Raw genomic sequence first — 18,577 nt, 5'->3', positions numbered from 1 at the left:
ATGCTGATGCTGATGTCGCTTGCAGCAGACAGGCGACTCTACCAACAACCGCAACAAAAACAAAACTGCAAAAGTTGAACGCAGACAGCAAAGCCAAAAAAGGGAGACAGGCAAAGAGAGGAAGCTAAAGTTGAGGCTGAAGGCTGAAAAGTTGCCCCGAAATACGGCAGACTGAATGCTCGCGTCGCTTTGCGGCCGTAGCCGGAACTGTTGCTGGAATTTGATTTTAACGCTTCCCAGCAAGCTCAGGGGCGTATCCTGTTCTGCCCTGTCGCGACGCCTGTTTGCCAACTGACAACTGGCAACCAAATCAGAGTTAGATCAATCTCCAAGCATCTCTGTGCGTCCTCTGATTGAACACGCCTCAATGGTCACGCATTGAAATTGCCTGTCGGAGAATCAAAAAAGGAGCAGCTGATGAAATGAGCGTCACATGCTCGGACAAGTTATTAACCAAACGCCTGGCAACCGACGAGGAGAAACAAGTCTAGACTCACCACACATTCTACAATCTCCTATCCACGCTCATCATGGCTCATCCTCTACTGCTGCTGGTGCTAAGCGCCTCTCTGGTCGCCTCGGCTCAAGGATATCTCAACATTTTCATCAGTCACCACGAGGTGATGAAGCTAATGGGTAAGTCCAAGACATAGAAATGTAACTGCCACTTTGATTTCAAAATAATCAAGGAAAGCAGCTGCTCCAAGCCCTGGGAACATTCTCCTCCCACACAGGAGGAGTTATGATTAATAGTTAAGGAGCAAAGTGCGACAGGACAAATTCATTGCTCCTGAGCAGCAAAAACAAACAGCTCTCGATAAGGGAAGGGGCTCTAATGTAAGGCGCAGACCACGTCCCGGTCATTAATAGTTTCCAAATAATTGTTGACCATGACGACACGACCACAAGAAAGTTGCGCGAAAACACGACACAACAAAACGAAAACAAATCCAAAACACAAATCGATTTCCGGCCTCAGTAACCACCCTCTAGCACCTTTACCACCCTGTTGACAGCTCCCCCCGCCCCCTCTTCATCCTACTTGCTGCTTGCTAACGACTTCACAGTCCAGTAGAGCTGTTTGTGCCTTCGCATGTTTGTTTTGTCGAGGCAGCAACTCCTCAATTGCCAGCTCGGCGACCTTGTAGCCAAGCCCAACCCCCACTATCCCTCCTATTCCTTACCAAAATAGTTGGCGTAATAGGCATTCATTCGGCGTGCCAAGGCGGAATGACGTTGTGCCTCAGGCTCTTCTCCTCGCTTTGATTAATGGTGCAAGGCTCCAAACAGTGAGTCGAGCCTGTTTCTCTACTCCACTCCATCATTCTTCAGTTGGGCTGTGCACAGTTTTTTCCGGCACTTTACTGTAATTGGAGCAAAACGCTTCCATCTCATTATGCCTGGAGTTGGAGTTGCTTGAGCTTGCATGAGCTTGCCAAATCAGCGCACTTCAATTAGTTAACAGCATAAGAATAATCCACAGACAAGTGACGCACGATTCTCTGATTGATGCCTTTTGCCTCTTTGCTTATTTCAGTTGCTGCAAATCGGATTTCATTGCGACAAGTGAAGCTGCTTCCCTTTGTTGTTGTCTTTGTAATTTCCTTGCCTGGATCTCAGTCTCTCCATCTTTGACCCCCTGTTCTAGACTCGTTATGTTTTTACGAGTGCACCCACCCTTAATTCTTCATTGCCCCCATTGGATTACAGCGATGAAATCAAACAAACTGACCCGCCTCCCCGCTCTCTCCCCTCAAAAGTTTGCTTTGCCTATTTGTTCATGTGGAAGTCGCGTCATGCTCCACGCCCACTTGGCTGTCCCAGTAACTAGATCTCCTCCACCTACTCCCATCTCTTATGGCACGCATATTTCAAATAGCATCAGTCTGCTCTCTGTGATTGACGTGATGCATTCCCGCAATAAAAATCGAGTCCATAGTTGCCGCCTCCTTGGCATTTTTCCTCACATGTAGACACAACTCACGTTACGAACTGTAAACATGAGTTAAACGATTTCTTTGCAGCCTCCCCTCAGCTATAAACTTTCCCTCATACTCACTTTGCTCTATTTACGTTTACAATTGCCTTCGATGGAGTGTCGACAGCATTAAAATTAAATATTTTTTATGCTTCTGTACCAGATTTTCTCTCAATCTTTCTCTCATTCTCTCTGCGTGAGCAGCGTTGGCCTGGCAACAAGCAATTTTCATTTCAGCGACACCGTTAGCTAACAGCTACAGCTACTGGGCAGGGGGAGAGTAGGGGGAGTGTAAGAATACGGTGTGCAAGGGCGCGTAAAAATGCAATTTCAACAAGTTTCACTTTGATGTGCACATTTCTTGGGTCTCAACCCACAACCGCCTTGCAGGTTGAACCCTCCCCTGCCACTCCTTGGCTGTTATTGCTGAGCGAGCAACTGCCGGCAAAAAATTTCCCTTTAAATGAAAAGTTAATGCAAAAGAAAATTATTTTTAATGAATAGAAAACAGTCCGAAAATCGACACACTTATACAAAAGTAAACCAGCCCTTGTCCCTTTTCGCCTTCGGCTTCTGCTCATTTCGGATTCACTTTTATTTCGCTGAGCAAGTGGAAAATATGACAAGGCAGCGAGAAAAGTATTTTTTAACTTCCCCCCAATTAAATGCCAAACTCGACCCTGAAATCAGATGAACATGCGGCAATTAAGGCAACTGCAACTGCCTGCAATCACTGCGAAGGTGTTTGTTAGCTGCAAGAGAAAAAGAGAGAAGAGAGAGCAGGCAAGGGAGAGAAATCAGTGCTTTAGCTAATGACACTAATTATCCTCTTAATCTTTTATGCAAATTGTGTGCCCCGGCATTGTCAAAGCTGAAAACTGACGCCAACCAAAGCCAGATGCTTGCACTCCACAACCCACTGTAGCTCTCTTTCTCTCCCCTCTCGCTCTCTCTATTTGCAGTCTGCGGTTGCAGCGTCACGTGTGTGTGCGGTGAAGCCATTCAGACAATCGCAGGTATTATAATTATGGCAACCTCCAACCAAGAGTAGTAGCAACAATAACAACAACAAGTTGGAGAAGAGGTTAGTGGAACAGCCAAAGGGGCAGGTTGGCTGCGGGGGGCTTAACGCTGTAAAAGTTTCGCAGGCGACGGCAAAGTTGTCGCTGTGCATAGTGCGTGATATGAAAGACGAGCAAAGTTCGAGCAGCAGCAGCAACAGCAGCCAAGAGAGTGAGAAGAATAGAGTCTTCCTTATCTGTGAGGCAAGCACGAAGTTGCAATTAAAGCCTTTTAAAGAGATGACTCCATTCACCAACAGAAACCTGTTTGTTGTTGAATGAATCACATTCGCCTTGCATCGGAACTGAATTAATTAAGAATGTCACAAGTGCTTGCACCCCTTGCTCCATCCTCAGCTGTGGTTATACTGTCTCGCACCTTGCATATCCTTTTTCTGCTGGAATTGTTGTCGTAGTCAGGAACAAACAGCGTACCTTGGGTCTCTGATTGACATTGTCCTTTTCCTGTCTTTGTGCATATTTAATGCGATTCACTTTGAGGTTATGTTTGTGTTTTTCTGCAATTTGGCATTTAAATTTTGTATTTGGTCTTGTCATAGCCAAAAACTTGTTAAATTGTGGTTTACATTTTTGAGATGGTCAAAGTCAATTATAGAAAAAACATTAACATTTATATTGTAAACTGTGAATTCTTACCCTATCTAGGATTAATGTACTACAAGACTTGGTAATAGACCAAATGTATTTTGAAATTGCTGCCCTAATGCAAACGTTCAGCCTTACAGCTTGTTTGCTTAGTCTGCGGCGACCTTTCTTTTAAGTAATGACAGCTCTGCTCCTCTCTCTATTTCATTCTGTTTGTCCTTTGTGCAGTTTGTCAGCGGAAAGCAAAGAAACGGAAAGTAACACATTTTGGCTAGAGAACTGAGTTAACTCAGCGGGGTGCATAAAAATTTAGAATTCAAAAACGAAATGTAACTGTTGAAGGATGGCAAGGGGGAGCTAAAAGCGAAGCAGGCAGAGACGCTAACGAAAAATGCTTTTTCTTGTTCTGTAATTGGATTTAAAATTGTTTTAAGAATCGAGCGAGCGCTTTGTTCTATTTTAAATGCACGCACATTTCACATACGCGCCTCAACTTCGACTACGGCTCTGGCTCAGCCGGAAGCGCAACGTTCAACATCCGTTGCAGACACACAACCGAAGAAGGAATAAAAGGCAGCAATAAGGGGAGTGGAGTGGAGTTGAGGGCTTGCTGTAAACTTGAAGAGAGTAAACAGCATTTGTGCCTTTCAATGCAAAGCAAAGTGTGGGCCAAGAAATGGGAACGGATGGGGACGCGGCTTAGCTTGATCCTAGGGAGTAAATATTGCAACATAAAGCGGCAAGAGGGGAGGAGCGACGTAGCGACTAGAGACAACAATGAAAGCGGATGAAGAAATTTAATTTCACGTCTTTTTAACTCAAGCAGCTCGTCTTTCATTGTTAGCCCGAGAGGAAGTGGGGCGGGTGGTGTTTGGTTGGGGTCAGGAGTAGAGCATTGGCAGAGCTAGTTAAGGTTACACAAAGCGGGAGCTGATGCTGTTCAATCCAGTTAGACAACACTTGACACCTTTTAATATTTGGTCTAGCCCCTTGGCAATCCCTTTCTTGCACTCTCTCCAATCTCGTGGATAGTCCCACGTCATTCGAGCACAAATTGACGCCTCTTGCATTGTCGCCTGCTGGTGACGGATTCGATTTCGATTATTATTGTGTCTTGGGTTTTGTTTACCAAACACCCCAGTGGGTGGCACTAGCCACCCCACTGCTCACTGTGGCTGAGGGAAAATCAATTTCCGTTGAAGGTGAAACGAAACGAGCTCAAAGTTTGCTCAGTGCAAAATGATGGTGGGGAGGAAGCTGTAACAAAGCAAATTGCGAAATAAACTTTCTCTTTATGTCTGCAATGCATCCGCATCTCAATCTCTCTTTCTTTCTCGCTCTCGCTCTGTGTTTGTTTCGCTTGGCAGGACTGGAGGCTGATTTGTTCTATGTGCACGAGGGAGCCATTAACACATACGCGATGCACTTCACAGTTCCCGTGCCAGCCGATGTCCACGAACTCGAGTTCTCCTGGCAGAGTCTCATCCCCTATCCGGTAAGTCACACCGCCCACACTCCCCCTTTCAATTTGATTTGCACTCCATTAACTCTTCATCCCATTACTCTCTTCAGCTACGCTACACCATCAGCATAGAGTACGCCAACGACCAGGATGCACTTGGCACTCCCACGCTGAGCATTCCGCACAAGGGCCTGGTGCCGCAGGAGATCGAGTCATTCCTCGTCTACCTGCCATGCACTGGTAACGCCAGCCTTCAACTGCCAGTCAACGTTAACATGGTCGTCCAAGGACCGCCCCGCTTCAACGACACCCGCCTCCACTTTAAGCGCAACAAGATCTGTGCCAAGGGTGAGTACTCGAATCTCAATTACAAACTGTCATACTCATCATCGATGCCAATTCCCATTACAGGCATCTCCCCTGAGCCGAACCAGTCGCCTGCCCCAGCACACGCTCCTTCCCAAGGACCTGCTCTAATGAGCGCTGCGGCCTGTGCTTTGGGCTTGGTGCTGGCCGTAGGCCTTGTGGCCAGCATGATGTATGTGCGAGCCCGCAAGCAACTGCGCCAGGACTCACTGCAGTAAGTTCAATTGATTGTTAGCCATCTCTCTCGCTCACGCTCTGTCTCACTCTCCCCTCTTCTGTTTAGCACTAGCTTTACGACAGCGGGTTATGGCAGTCACCAGAACGTGTTCATTCGACTTGATCCTCTTGGGCGGCCACCAAGTGCCACTGGCTCCTATGCAACCATCGCCAGCCTTAACAAATATCCGCCGGAGACTAAAAAATCTTGCAGCATTTTCGACCGTAAGTCTTGCTCCACTTTTAATCGAAACTTAGCTCAATCCATGCCACTCTGCACAGGATTCCGAAGCTCACCCACTGCCACGCCCACACCTTATGCCACCGCCCTGCTGCCAATGGGCGACCAAAGTGGCGAGACCATTTACTCCAAGCCTGAATCGGTGTGTCCCTCGAGGATTTCCTACTACGCCTCCTCGCAGCTAACCCAGGTGAGTCCCAATCCCACTTTCAATCTCAATCTATCGCTGATGCTGTGGCCACATGCATATGCCCCAAGGGGGGGTTGATTGGGCGATAGAGTGGCGCCTGTCCTCAGGTAAATCAAAGCCTTTGATATGTTGCGACACGTGCCAGGCGCAAATGGAAATGAATCTGGTTCAAGTCCAAGTTGCCTTGGACACCAGACACTCCACCCTGTCTCGCTCTTATCCCCAATTTGTGTGTGAAGAGCTTTCCGCAGCCATAAAAATTAAATTCTAATTTATATTTACGAGCTGATAAAACAGAAACCTTAGTACGTTCAACTCGCAGCAAGAGTCCATTCATAAATATGCGCCTGTCTCTTTCTCTCACTCGGCAACTCCCTCATCCCCTTTCTCCTTGGCAGGTTGAAGCAAGTTTTGCGTGTTGCTCACGTAGCTCGAGCCACGACCCACAAACCCACAGACAACGCACGTGAATTATGTAGATACCAGAAAGCTCATGTGTGACTGAGAGAGAGAGGGGTGGGGAGTGTGTGAGTCTGTTTAGATAAGCGTAAGGTGCTTCACAGTCTAAACATTTTGTTTATTGCTGTTGCTCTTCGAAACGGAATGGAGGCTGAGACTGCGAAATTAGTTAACGAACTTTAAACTCAACAACAATTATCCTAAGCATGTTCACTAAAGTCTCTCGCATTGATTTTTATCTCAAGTCTTAAAATTAGCATAAATTATTCACACAGATTTCTTTGCTGTCTCCATCTCCCTTAAATTCTCTTTCCGCTGATTGTTTTGGCCATTTTCGTCACCATGTTGTAACGCAATTTCCATCGTCGCATAATTAAATAGTCAATTTCCATGGGGACTCGTCTTCGCTCTCTTTCCCACTGTCTGTGATATTTTTCTGTTTCTTTGTCGCCTTCTTTGACTTCTTGTCTTGGCCTTTGTTGTGTTTGCTGTTTGCTTAACGATTGCTGTTTGTTTAGACTTCAATTTCATACTCATTACTCATTATGGCAACGCATTCGAACGATTTCGCCAACAACAACAACAACAACCTGCAACATTCTGTGGCACACACACAGACATCAAGCGTCCTCGCATGTGGGGGAATTTAATAAATTTCAACAAATGTGAAGCTCCAAAATGAAAGTCAAGCCAAGTTGAGACGAGGCGAAGCGAGTGTTGTCTGTTTTTGGGGAGAGTGCTTGCCATAATTATTGCTAGAGCCTCATGCATTGGCATCTGTGTGTGTTTTACTTATCCAAAGGGAGCAGAGCATAAACAGAGCCCTGGGAGGGGCAACAGAGAGTGGGCAAACGCACTCATTTAGTCAAACAATTATATCCAAGTGCACAAACACACACACACACTCACCCACTGATCTGTGCTCACTTGGGTGGAAATATCTCATTCGCTGCGAGTGTGGAGCTACTTCCTGCCGCCTATTCGTCGCTCCCACTCTTATTATGAACGAACATTCCTCTTGGTTTCTATTAAATCAGTCTATAAACGTTGCCCAAATTGCTTTAATGTGCAGCGAAAGTTTCCCAAATGGCAACAGTTACAACAATTACAGCAGCTGGAACAACTACAAATAGTCGTGGGGGCGGAGAAGTGAGGGGGTGCGATTTAGTGGGGGTATATAACAATAAAAACAGCAGCGAACCGAAGCCAGACTACAGCTGGTGAAACATGACTTTGTGCTTGTTTAGAAACACTTGCAAAATATTATTGCATTGCCAACAACAAAAGCCACGAATGAGCCCCAAGAGGAGCGCCAGAGGTTGGAGTTGGTAGTCAGAGGGGAGGAGTAGGTGCGCCATGTGCAGCGACAGCGGTAAAGCGAACAAACATCCAAAGGCATTAGGATATTGGATCAGCGTTAAGCGCTAGCTGAGCCACCCAAAGAGAGAGAGAGAGAGAGAGAGAGAGAGAGGGGCTGGAATAAGTAGCTATTGCGGTTGAGCAGGTTGAGGAGCTGTAAAGGGTTCAAGAGTTGGCAGCACGACGCATGCAAACGATGTCATTAAAGCAGAGACTGGGAGGCTAAAGTTGCAAAGTGCGTGAGCAAAGCGAAGCGAAGAGAAAGTCAAAGCTAAAGTAAAGACAGCGATAAAGTTGGAAAATTAATTTCCCAGCCAGCAATTGAGGCAAGGGTAGGAGATCGTTGCTCCATTTTATGGAGATTAGTGTCGATGGCTGCAACATGAACAGGTGCTAATTAAAAATGTTGCGTTGTCGCCTCATTACAGGAAATTTGTAAATCAACCTGCGAATGCTGTGAGCACGCACAGCAGGCGAAAAGTTAAGACCGAGAGACAAGTGTAGCCTTCCTTTCGAAGGTGAGAGGGGCACTCGGCACGTACGCAGTTAATGGATTTGCCACTGTTGTGCTTTTGATTAAAACGCATTATTTACATTTGCGACAACAATAAATAGAGTGTTGAGTGTGGAGAGGGGTGAAGAGGCTGCTGTCTGGTCAGCTTAAGCTTTGGGGTCGCAGTTCAAGAGGGCTGCGCCCCACAGCTTGACAAATTGCCTTTGCTGTCAGCTGAATTTGCGTTTTTTGCATTTTTACTTTCCTCTTTTTTTGCTGAGCAGATCTGCACAGGTTAGACTAGTGTCTAGGCCTTGCCGGCGGATGCTTTTGTCTGCCATTACACTATTGATTGCTTCCTGTCAGCTGCAGGCAATGCGAGCGAAAGAGACAGCTTGAGAGTTAAGCGAAAGCTGCTGAGCGGATGTTGTTTTTATTGCTGCTGAGTTTGTCAAAATGACTTTTGTCTGGCCTTTGGCCAGCGAGCCAGCCAAAGTTAAGCACTTAAAGCTCGCTCTGTGCTTGGAATGCACTTGGCGGGATCTGTAATGAGGCAGCAGCAGCAAAGTCTGATTAGTTAATGGCCAGAAAGACAAACAGGCAGACAGGCAAGTAATAAAAGCCAAGTTGGCTAACGGGGTCAGCAGGCCTCTTCAGCAGGCTTTAATGAGGTCAGCGCAGCTGTTAACGCTGTTTGACAAGCTCTTCCATGAAAATGTCAATTATAAATGGATTGCAGAGGGGGCGGTGGGGGGAGCAGAGCGAGTACGTGGTTGAAAGGCGATTATGGCTGACAGCATTGCATATTCCAATATTCATATTCCAATACAGCCACGGACATGGATAGTCAATGGACATCAATCAAATATAAATTGAGCTTGATGCAAAAATAAATTGCATAAAGGCAAAAGCAAATGGAAAAATTGCCCAAATTGAAATATAAACGATCCAACCACTCCAGCCCCTTTGGAAGCCTACGGCCCTTGTAAGCCAACGAACACCTGACTAATTTATGTTCATTAAGTAGGCGCTAAGTTGCCTGGAGAGCAACTGCGCCGGCAACAAGCTTCTCCACGTCAGCAACGCTCATTTGCATACATTTAGGCGTGTGGGCGAAGTGGGAGCGAAAGGGGCAAGCACAACACGCGATTCCCGTAAGCGACATACACACACACACATGAGGTGACAAAACCAAAATGTGTGTGTTGCTGCATGTAATTTAGGGAGTCGTAGTCAAGCGTGGGCGTGGCAGCAACCAAAGCAACGAAGGTGTCTGGCTCAGTAGGCGCTGTAACTGCCAGCGGGGCTGAGTATTATGCAAATTCAGCAAGTAGAACAGCAACGCTTCCAGCCACGATTATTTAATTACACTCTAGCAAAAAATAATAATGCATATATGCTTAAATTTCAAGCGAAATTTCGGCTTATATATATATATAAGCATATATGCATTAAATTCAAAATTCAACCTAAATTTTGCGCTAGAGCCGAAATTTCGCTTGACGTTTTATCATATATGCATTAAAGGAGAAGTATCAAATTTGAATTTTGGCCACATTTGGGTTAAATATTGAACATAATGCATTTATGCTTGGACTTAAAGTGAAGTTTCAAATTTGGGGTTTGGCTTGAATATTTTTGATATAGTTAAATTCAAATTTGGATTGTGCAGCACATTTGTATTAAAGCCTGGCTGCTCAGCATTTGTTTGCTGTTAAAATTAAATCGATACATACAATAAACTTAAGTTGCATTTATTTTATTCTACTGCCCATAAAAGACTCAGAAGTGCAAGCAAAGCAAATAGACGGACACAAAAAAAAGGAAAAAAAAACAATTTGCAAGCAGCGCTTGCTTTTGCCATTTCTTTTCTCTCTCTCGCTTTCTCTTTCTTTGACAGCGCTTCTAATTTACGCATAGTGCATTTGCTTGTCCAGCTGCGGAAATTGTCGCTGGTTAAAGTCACGCTAAAAGCAAAGGGGGGCGATGATGTCAACCCCAATTGCTAAGGCAATGCCAGCTCTAAAATTCTATCGTAACTCAATGAGCTAATCAGCTTGAGAGCATTGAAACGGTTGCAAACCCATTTGGTCTGCAGTAGCGTAAAAAAGAGCGCCGACGCGAAATCCCATCAAATCTATCAAAATCATTTACGCAAATCACACGGCGACGTCGGCACAAGCTGCAGCACTCTCAGTTCTGTCTCCATCAGTGTCAGAGGCTGGCTGAGCGGTTGGGGGAGGCCCCTTGATCCAATAAGCGACAGGCAAAAGTTTATTAAAAAGCGAACAAAAACTGTTTTCACCCAAAAGTGACGCCAAACTGTCAGGCTACGGCTTAGGCACTCACTCAGCTCCAGAGAAAGCGCAAGAGACTGAGAGAGAGGCAGGCAGGCGGGCAGGCAGTCAGTCAATTGTAGTTTCGTGGCTGTTGCTACAACTTTTAATTACACATTCGCTGCTAAGGAGACGCAGCGGAGCCAAGAGTAGAGAGAGAGAGCGAGCGAAGGCAGCCTCGAGGTATTGGGGATTTTGGGGATTGAGCATTGGGCTTGGCATACAAGGCCACTAACATTTTTGGCATGACTGCGTTTACGAACGGACGAGCTGTTGCTGCTGCTGCTGTTGCTGTTGCTGCTTCTTCTTGAATGACTACGAGCCTTGTTCGCGCCGTCTGCACTTGCCACAGGCAACGTTGGCATTGTTGTTTTTTGTGCTTGCTGCAACGGCTGTTGTTGCATACAAAAGTGCCTTGTTTCGTATTTACTTGGCGACATAGATTTATCACCCCCGGAACAATACGAACAACAACAACAGCAACAGCAACAAGCGTTGTGGATGCTTAAAGAATTTAAAGTTGATATCAATAGATTGAAACGCCTTTAACTATATTTTTAAAACTATGCCTTTATTTATGCTACAACTTTAAAGTTTTTAGCTCAAGCTTGAGTTAAGCGCATTATAAACTTTAATTAAGCTTGTCAAACATTTTAAATAGTTGAGCCAACTACAGTAGCAACCCTCGCCGCGTAGTTCGTTTGCAGTTGCTGTGGGGGAAGCAGCAGCAGAAGCAGCAACAAAGCGGAGACTTGTGGGCAGACACTGGTCCCTGAGACAAGCAGAGGGAGTGGGGGCAAGACTGGGAGGGGCAGGATTGTGTGCGGTTTGTCAGCGCTGGCGCTCGACTGATGATGGAGTGCGGCATTGTTGCATTTTAATTGAAATTTCTTTGTAAACTTGGCGGCGACAACAACAACAGCAACAGCAAGAACTAACGAGAGAGCAGCAATGGCGACAAAAAACGTGTCGCCTGCAATCACAAAACAACAAACAGCAGCAGCAGCAACAGCAACAGCAACAACAACAAAAGCGAAAGTAGCAATAATAATGAATGAATAAAAGGACAGCAACAACAATGAGAACAACGAGAGAACATTTGCTATTTGCGTTTATTGCCTTGCGGTTCCTGTTGTTGTTGTTGTTGTCATAACAGACACCAGCAACACGAGCAGAGTCTGCTACGTTTCGCATTTTTGCGGCATAACGCAAATATAATAATAAATTTCGCATATTGCTCTTGCTATTATTTTTCATAAATGAAACTGTTGTCAATGCGGTGGCCTCCAAAATGTTGCTGTTGTTGTTGTAACTCGGGCTGTTGGCTTTTGTCAGGCGCTTTATTGTTTTTGCCACCCACTGTGCCTGTTCGGTCGCCCACTGCGGTCAGTTTATTGTTTGACGGAAACGGCCGCAACAACGCCACCTACCGCACAAAAACTGCAGCTTGTAGGCAAGAGTGAGCGGGAGTGGAATTGAGTGCGAGAGTGTGCAGCAGGTTGTTATTGGAGTGCTGGCCAAACCACGTAATTTGCCGTCTGATGAAGATTTACGACATGAAAGCCACAAAATAAACGCCAAACCTATACAAACACACACACACACATACATATACAGTAGACGCTCGCATATTTGAAGTCATTCCAGTTGCATACGCTGAAATTTAAAGAAGAATTAAAACAAACCAATTTGCAATTTTAAATTTCTTATTAAAGCTTTTCACTTTATTCGTCAACAACTAAGCCAAACTAATGCTAATTGCATTTTAACATTTAGTTACAATTGTTTAAATTATATTTTGAATAATCTAAAACTTAAAGTTCATCTCTAACTAATTTAGCAGCATATTTTTAATTTTGATAAGCGAGCATGCACTGTGACTCGACTTAAGCTCACTCTATCCCTAACCTGATGATGAATGTGCACTGGCGTCCAAGATGACAACAGAGTGCAGAATGAACCTCAGGCTCTGCTGATTCCACTTGCCATTTCCTGCTGTAAATTTTGCTTAAGCAACAAAAATTGTTGAGATTTGTCTTTGGGCTTATTAGCCAAACTGTAGCCAAGGCCATAACTCATTGACTGTGGCCCAAAATGAAAACAAATACTCGTCGAGCATAGAGTGAGCGTGGGCGTTAACGACTGGCTTAGCAAATGTGTGGGCGTGGCATACAATGTAGCCAGCCAGGCAGGCAGGCGAGCATTCGGATCTGCTGCTAATGGCAGCTGATTAGACCATCAAGTTGGAGCTCGAGCGCTCCTACTCTAAGCAGCTCCAGTTGCTATTAGGCGCACATTTAGTTTTGGGGTCGGTAGTGGGAGTTGAGGTCTGCTTATGAATACTTTGCCCCGAGAGCAGCTGCTGTCCAATAAATAATTCATGTAGCCAGCAAAGATGTCTGCACGCCCAACAACTGGGCGGATGTGGATGCGGATGCACACACACAGACACACATGCACACACATACGACCCAGAGTCGGAAACGTAATGCAATTCACGAGAGCAAATGAACGGTTTAATTTTAATGCTCCATGCCACACACATAGAGATCTACACAGAGAGAAAGTTTGTTATGAAATGAGAGATATTAATTTTAGCGGCGACAGATGAAAAGTGCTGATCTCTAGTTAATTCACTTGCGGTTATCAACCGAAGCAGTTCATAGTGTGCGAAAGATATTTGGACGCTCATTGTATAAAGAATTATTTAAATTCTATTAAATTATTCAAATATTGTTAACGCGTGTCTTGACAATAATCGCCAACATATTTATTTAAAGCATTTAAGACAACTTTTCAAAATAATAATTAATTTTAGTCAATTTAAATTTATAATATTCAAATTATTATATAGGCGTGTGAAATTATACAAGGTTTTAGCACTGTTTGCTATAATTTTTGACTGTGTAGCAATAAAGTTTTCCTTAGTTTAAGCTCGAGAGCAGGCGGCAGGAATATTTACACATGTTTCGTTGCAGATAAACAGTTGCAGACTGGCAGACAGACAGACAGACCTGACTGGCATAGTAGAGTAAGTAATTGTTCAACAAAAACATTTTAACGACGTTTCAAGTACTTTTTGCTGAGCTGCGCACTTTTCAGAAAATTTGTAAACTTGGCAAGCAGCTTGCGCTTTAGTCTTGCAGCTTATAATAAACAATACTTTACTTTAATAATACTCATTTAATAATATTTTAATTTAAGTTAAGTTTTAATGAATAATATTAATAATAATATTAAATTAGTATCAAGGCTTTGGTCCAGTTGGCACATCAATTTGCTATTTAAACCAAAGAATTAAAATTAGCTTTAAGGAAGTGTTAAAGTAAAGTTTGTTTGGCTCTCCAAACTGTTCTGACATTACATTTATTATCACACCAGCTTGTTGGGCTATCTACAAGTGCGTATTGTCTCTATGTGTGTGAGAGAGAGTGTGTGTGTTAAAGATTAGACAATTAGCTAATTAGTTTAGTGGAGTTTTCTTTTAAAATTTGAGCAACTAGAGAGTGAGAACGTTGGCACTAAATTCCATTTTTGCTTTACTTTTAGTTCTACTCCTACTCCTGTAGCTGGCCGAGCAGCTTCTTGTAGTGCATCAAGGATATGTTGATGAGGAAGGGCGCTGCCAGCCAAAAGACGCGCGTGCCAATGCCAGTGTCCTCGCGATGAAAGATGCCCGAGGCAGCACCACGGCCCGTATTGCAAAAGGACTCTTCGCAGCAGGAGGTGCAGGCATAGAGCTTAGTGCGCTCGCCTATGATGATGCAGCCAGGCTCGCAGGAGATTGCACAGCGACGATCCATTGACCACATCTTGGGCAGGCTCGTCGAGTTCTCAGTGCTAGTGGTGTAGGAAAAGCGTTTGACCTGGCGAGCAGTTGTTGCAAAGTTTCAAAGCTATTAAAGCACTCAACTGAATTGCGCTTACCATGCAGAAGAACTCTTGGCCTTCGCACTTCCTCATTACGGAGCTATTGTTGCGCTGAAGGACATCAACGCAGTCCTCGCCATCGTCCATGGTGTCGCAGGCATAGCACCAGAGATTGTTTACACGCTCGGTGGCTGCCGCAGTGCGATGTATAGTGCCCTCCAGGGTCAAGGATGTGCTCAGGCTGCTGGATGAGCGATCAGGCGAGCTGGTGGCAATGCCTGTAGCTGTTCAAAATTGTATGCTACAGTTTTATTGATTTTCTTGGCAACCCAAAGTGCGTTCGCTTACCATTGTTAATGCACGCGGTGAATACAAGCGAAATATACGTGAGCACCAACCAGGTGAGCGTCAGCAGCGAGCTGCCCATGTTAAAGCACAGAAAACGCACACCAAGCACCAAGAGCAGCAAATATTTATGTTTTTCTTTTTTTATTTGCAGCAGTAACGGGGCAGCAACTTTTGACAGCGAATGTCAGCCACAAAGGACTAGAAGAACATGCGCATAAAAATGAGTAAGCAAGGACAAGAACGCTTAGCCAATACAACAGCCACACACCAACTTGCTGTGCCTAAGGGAATGCTGAAATGTGGAACAATTACTAAAGACAACAACCACACAGCCTAATGAAAATGGAATGCTGAAATCTGTTCTCATGTAAGTTGCCAAAGATTTAATGCTTGCCACAACAATTTGGAAACAACAAATAAATAAAATCAAATTTCTCTAATAGAGCCGCAAGTACTGCAACGCCTGACGACTCTGCGTGGGGTACAGCTCGCCTATGTTATACATAAGATCCACAATATGCGTGGGACGCAGCATGCGCCAAGGCATAAACTTCAGCGTTTTCTTGTCGCAATGTATGTCCTTCTCCAGCTCCAGCGGCAGCGGCACCTCATTGTACAGCAACTTGCCGTCGACGCTGCGCTGCAGTGTGCAGGGCAAACCAATCTGGTCGGCAAAGCACTTGAAGAGTATGGCGCGCTCAAATTGACAACCGCTGCGTACTACGCCCAGAGGTATAAAATTGTTGTGGAACACATAGCGCAGTTCCAGCAGATGACACTGCACCGTGTGGCGCGAGCACTCCTCGGTGCTGTTTAGATCTAAAATCTTGAGATTGTCCGCCATGACGCTGGCCACCGCTTCGGCAATAATCTTGCTGCGCTTGGCCACATTCTCAAAGTCAATGGTGCGTCGTATCTTGTCCGGATTGTCCACCAGGCCATGTAACTATTGTGGGCTAAGAATTAATCTTCAAAACTCAAGCGCTCTATACTTACAGCCAAAGTCTGATTTAGCGCCTCGAGATATTCAGGCAGATTGCTGTCGCCGGGACGCTTGCAGTAGCACCACTCCTGATCGCCATGAACCTCCGCCATTTGCAAATGACTCGGCGGCACCACAATCAACTCGCTATCATCAGCAACGGGACGATCAAAGTTCACCACCAACACTGCATCCAGCGGCGAGCAATCAGTAAGCAATATCTTTTGAAAGCTGCGGAAATCATCAAATTTGCGCTTGGACACATAGAAATCTTTGCCAGCGGTAATGTCCGTAAAACTCAAGCAATTGCGTATGCAGAACTTCATCGTAGGACACTTGGAGAGTATGCTTTCTATAGCAGGACCCCAGGTGGATACACAGAAGGCATGCTTTTGGTACATCATGAGGCTAAGTGAAGAGTGACGCATTAAGTGCCGCTGAGTGGGATTAGTGTGCGCCACTTACACCTCGAGTATGCCACGATCTATGTAAGCATCAACAAATTCATTAAAGCGCGTAGTTTGTAGTATAAAATTGGTAACTGCTGTCTTCACCAGGTTTGACAGCGACTTCAAGGCGCGCTTAATGGAGGAGACTATGAAATTGCTGAGCAGCACCTCACGCACGGGCTCCTCTTCCACGATGGTGCAGAGACAGCGAAAGATGTTGTGCACCAGAATGGAATGAGCATAAGAGCGCTAGCATAAGGTCAAAGGATTTACAAAAGTAACTCGGGTGAGTTGCACTAATCTTACCATTAACAACTGCGCAACGCTTTCAGTGAAGGGGCGATAGTCGCCTAGAATGGCGCGATATTCCTCATTCTGCGCCAAGTTCTCCACAATGGAGAGTAGCGATAGTATCAGATCAATGGACAACTCGGGCAGACCTTGAGCTAAAGTGCTGGCCAGTATGTTGGGAATGTTTTGCAGTATCAGCTGCTCGGAGGTGGGACGAAAGGCGCTGAGCAGGAGATGACCAACAAACTGTGCCGCCTGCTCGCGTGTTTTGATCGCGACCTGGGAAGAGGCCATCAGGCTGACCAGTTTGTTGAGAACGCCCTGCTCGTACGCGGCCACAAAGTAGCGCAGCGCCTCCGGATACTCCACCATGCGGTTGAGACCAACTATAATAAAGGTGCCTGGCTCGGGCTTACTTTGCATAAGGCAACGCATAAACATGTCGGTTATGTCCGCAGCATGAATGCGTGCCAAATACTGAGTATACAAGGCTGCCTCAGCAAATATGGAAATGATGCTGCAGACCACATCGGGCGGCATGACATCCATGTCATCCTTCAGATGCTCCACAATTTGATCAAAGAGATTTTGCTCAAAGAACAGCTTTGTCATTTTTTCGGCGCGTAACGCTGTGGCCAGCACTTCAATAATATCCAGTGCATCCTCTGCCTGAGGATTGGCACAGAAAGCTTTCACTAGCTGTTGCAGCACGAAAAAACAGCGATGCAGTGGCTCGAATACGCTTTCCTCGCTAGTGTCTGCCAGCAGCGTCTTTAGAACCTTCAGAGCCGCCAGGCGTATTTCCAGAAACTCATTGGTTATCTCGCATATAATGCGATCCACTGGAAAGCCCGGCAAAGTGGTAAACATCAACATTTCCTCAGCGCTTTGCACTTGCAGCATCTTATTCAGCGCCTCTATGGAGTTAAATACCGTATCCGGATTCTCCGAATATACAAATATATTCTTAAACTTCTCCAGAAAGTCTATGTTCTCCAGAACGCCCTGTGCCACTTGCGGATCTCGCAAGCACATGTTGATAATGTATGTGAGATACTCAATGCAAAAGTCATCGGCTTCCTGTAGATAGAATCTAAAGCTCACTTCCAGCAGCTTTGCCGTCTGCTCCGTCTCCAAGTCGGACAATTCTGTGGTGCCCAAGATGGCTGTCACTAAATACAAAGCAAGGCGGCGCACAATCACGCTATACGCTTTAATAAAGAACTCTTTCTCAAGTAGCAGCTCCAGCAGTTCATGCTCCTTAAGCTCCAATATATTGTCATCCCACTTGCGTGCAAATTCTGTTATATGATTTAGCACTGTCTGCAAGACAGGCTCCTCTTCAGAGCTCAGCAGTAACATGGCTGTTTTCAGGCTAGTCATGACCACGGTCAGTGGGCCAAAACTGTTCTCCTCGGACTTAGTGCGGTCCGGATACTTAGCACGCGCTTCATAAATGCGTTTGCCCACTTTGGACATATTGCTTAAAACGCTCAGTAAATTTATTTTAAAATATATATATTTTTATATATATTAGCTGACAACAGCAAAGACAGAAAACACATGAATAGATTTAAATTCAAATACAAATTTAAATTAAAGGCGGCAAGGCCGCACTGCCATTGAGTTTTATAGCTGCGAGCGATTGACACGCATCAGCGCTATTGCTCTAGAGCTGTTTGCTATGGGCTGCAGAGAATGCCCGACAATAAGCCAAACAAATATAAAATTAACTTGCTAATAATATTTATAAATAATAATAATATTTATCTATAATTTGTAATTGTTTTTATTCACAGCTATGGCTTTCAATTTTATAAAAGTCGGAATGTAAATACAAACTGTACAAAACATTTGTAACGAGTTGGCA

At 45.0% G+C, this 18,577-nt stretch overlaps 3 protein-coding genes across 3 annotated transcripts; 1 reads left to right on the top strand and 2 right to left on the bottom strand.

The window, feature by feature from the left end:
• Positions 1 to 353: 353 nt before the first annotated feature.
• Positions 354 to 7,732, top strand: LOC108594679 (tyrosine-protein kinase RYK-like). The gene is made up of 7 exons (XM_017979820.2): positions 354 to 636; positions 5,013 to 5,140; positions 5,218 to 5,455; positions 5,519 to 5,687; positions 5,757 to 5,914; positions 5,972 to 6,120; positions 7,652 to 7,732. Exons 1-7 carry the CDS (start codon positions 531 to 533, stop codon positions 7,730 to 7,732), a joined length of 1,029 nt encoding a protein of 342 aa, XP_017835309.2. The 5' UTR covers positions 354 to 530.
• A 6,283-nt stretch (positions 7,733 to 14,015) lies between these two features.
• LOC108596089 lies at positions 14,016 to 15,270 on the bottom strand. The gene is made up of 3 exons (XM_017981507.2): positions 14,986 to 15,270; positions 14,695 to 14,921; positions 14,016 to 14,633 (listed from the first exon to the last, which is right to left on the bottom strand). The coding sequence occupies exons 1-3, from the start codon at positions 15,062 to 15,064 to the stop codon at positions 14,325 to 14,327; spliced, it is 615 nt and encodes a 204-aa protein (XP_017836996.1). The 5' UTR covers positions 15,065 to 15,270; the 3' UTR covers positions 14,016 to 14,324.
• Positions 15,271 to 15,346: 76 nt separating this feature from the next.
• Positions 15,347 to 18,221, bottom strand: LOC108596087. The gene is made up of 4 exons (XM_017981504.1): positions 16,723 to 18,221; positions 16,433 to 16,665; positions 15,982 to 16,375; positions 15,347 to 15,931 (listed from the first exon to the last, which is right to left on the bottom strand). Exons 1-4 carry the CDS (start codon positions 18,184 to 18,186, stop codon positions 15,422 to 15,424), a joined length of 2,601 nt encoding a protein of 866 aa, XP_017836993.1. The 5' UTR covers positions 18,187 to 18,221; the 3' UTR covers positions 15,347 to 15,421.
• Between the last annotated feature and the right edge of the window lie 356 nt (positions 18,222 to 18,577).

Source organism: Drosophila busckii, chromosome 2R (assembly GCF_011750605.1).
Source record: "Drosophila busckii strain San Diego stock center, stock number 13000-0081.31 chromosome 2R, ASM1175060v1, whole genome shotgun sequence".
Classification (NCBI taxonomy): Eukaryota; Metazoa; Arthropoda; class Insecta; order Diptera; family Drosophilidae; genus Drosophila; species Drosophila busckii.
The sequence above is the reverse complement of the archived record's forward strand: the minus strand, read 5'-3'. Positions and strand labels throughout refer to the sequence as shown.

Excerpts from the sequence above, each read along its gene's own strand:
- LOC108594679 (XM_017979820.2), top strand. The coding sequence starts at position 531 with ATGGCTCATCCTCTACTGCTGCTGGTGCTAAGCGCCTCTCTGGTCGCC. Across the intron at positions 5,688-5,756 it reads CTGCGCCAGGACTCACTGCA|CACTAGCTTTACGACAGCGG; the intron begins GTAAGTTCAATT and ends TCTTCTGTTTAG. Across the intron at positions 5,915-5,971 it reads ATCTTGCAGCATTTTCGACC|GATTCCGAAGCTCACCCACT; the intron begins GTAAGTCTTGCT and ends CACTCTGCACAG.
- LOC108596089 (XM_017981507.2), bottom strand. The coding sequence starts at position 15,064 with ATGGGCAGCTCGCTGCTGACGCTCACCTGGTTGGTGCTCACGTATATT. Across the intron at positions 14,922-14,985 it reads CACCGCGTGCATTAACAATG|CTACAGGCATTGCCACCAGC; the intron begins GTAAGCGAACGC and ends AATTTTGAACAG. Across the intron at positions 14,634-14,694 it reads GCCAAGAGTTCTTCTGCATG|GTCAAACGCTTTTCCTACAC; the intron begins GTAAGCGCAATT and ends ACTGCTCGCCAG.
- LOC108596087 (XM_017981504.1), bottom strand. The coding sequence starts at position 18,186 with ATGTCCAAAGTGGGCAAACGCATTTATGAAGCGCGTGCTAAGTATCCG. Across the intron at positions 16,666-16,722 it reads GCGTTGCGCAGTTGTTAATG|CGCTCTTATGCTCATTCCAT; the intron begins GTAAGATTAGTG and ends ACCTTATGCTAG. Across the intron at positions 15,932-15,981 it reads CGCTAAATCAGACTTTGGCT|TTACATGGCCTGGTGGACAA; the intron begins GTAAGTATAGAG and ends AGCCCACAATAG.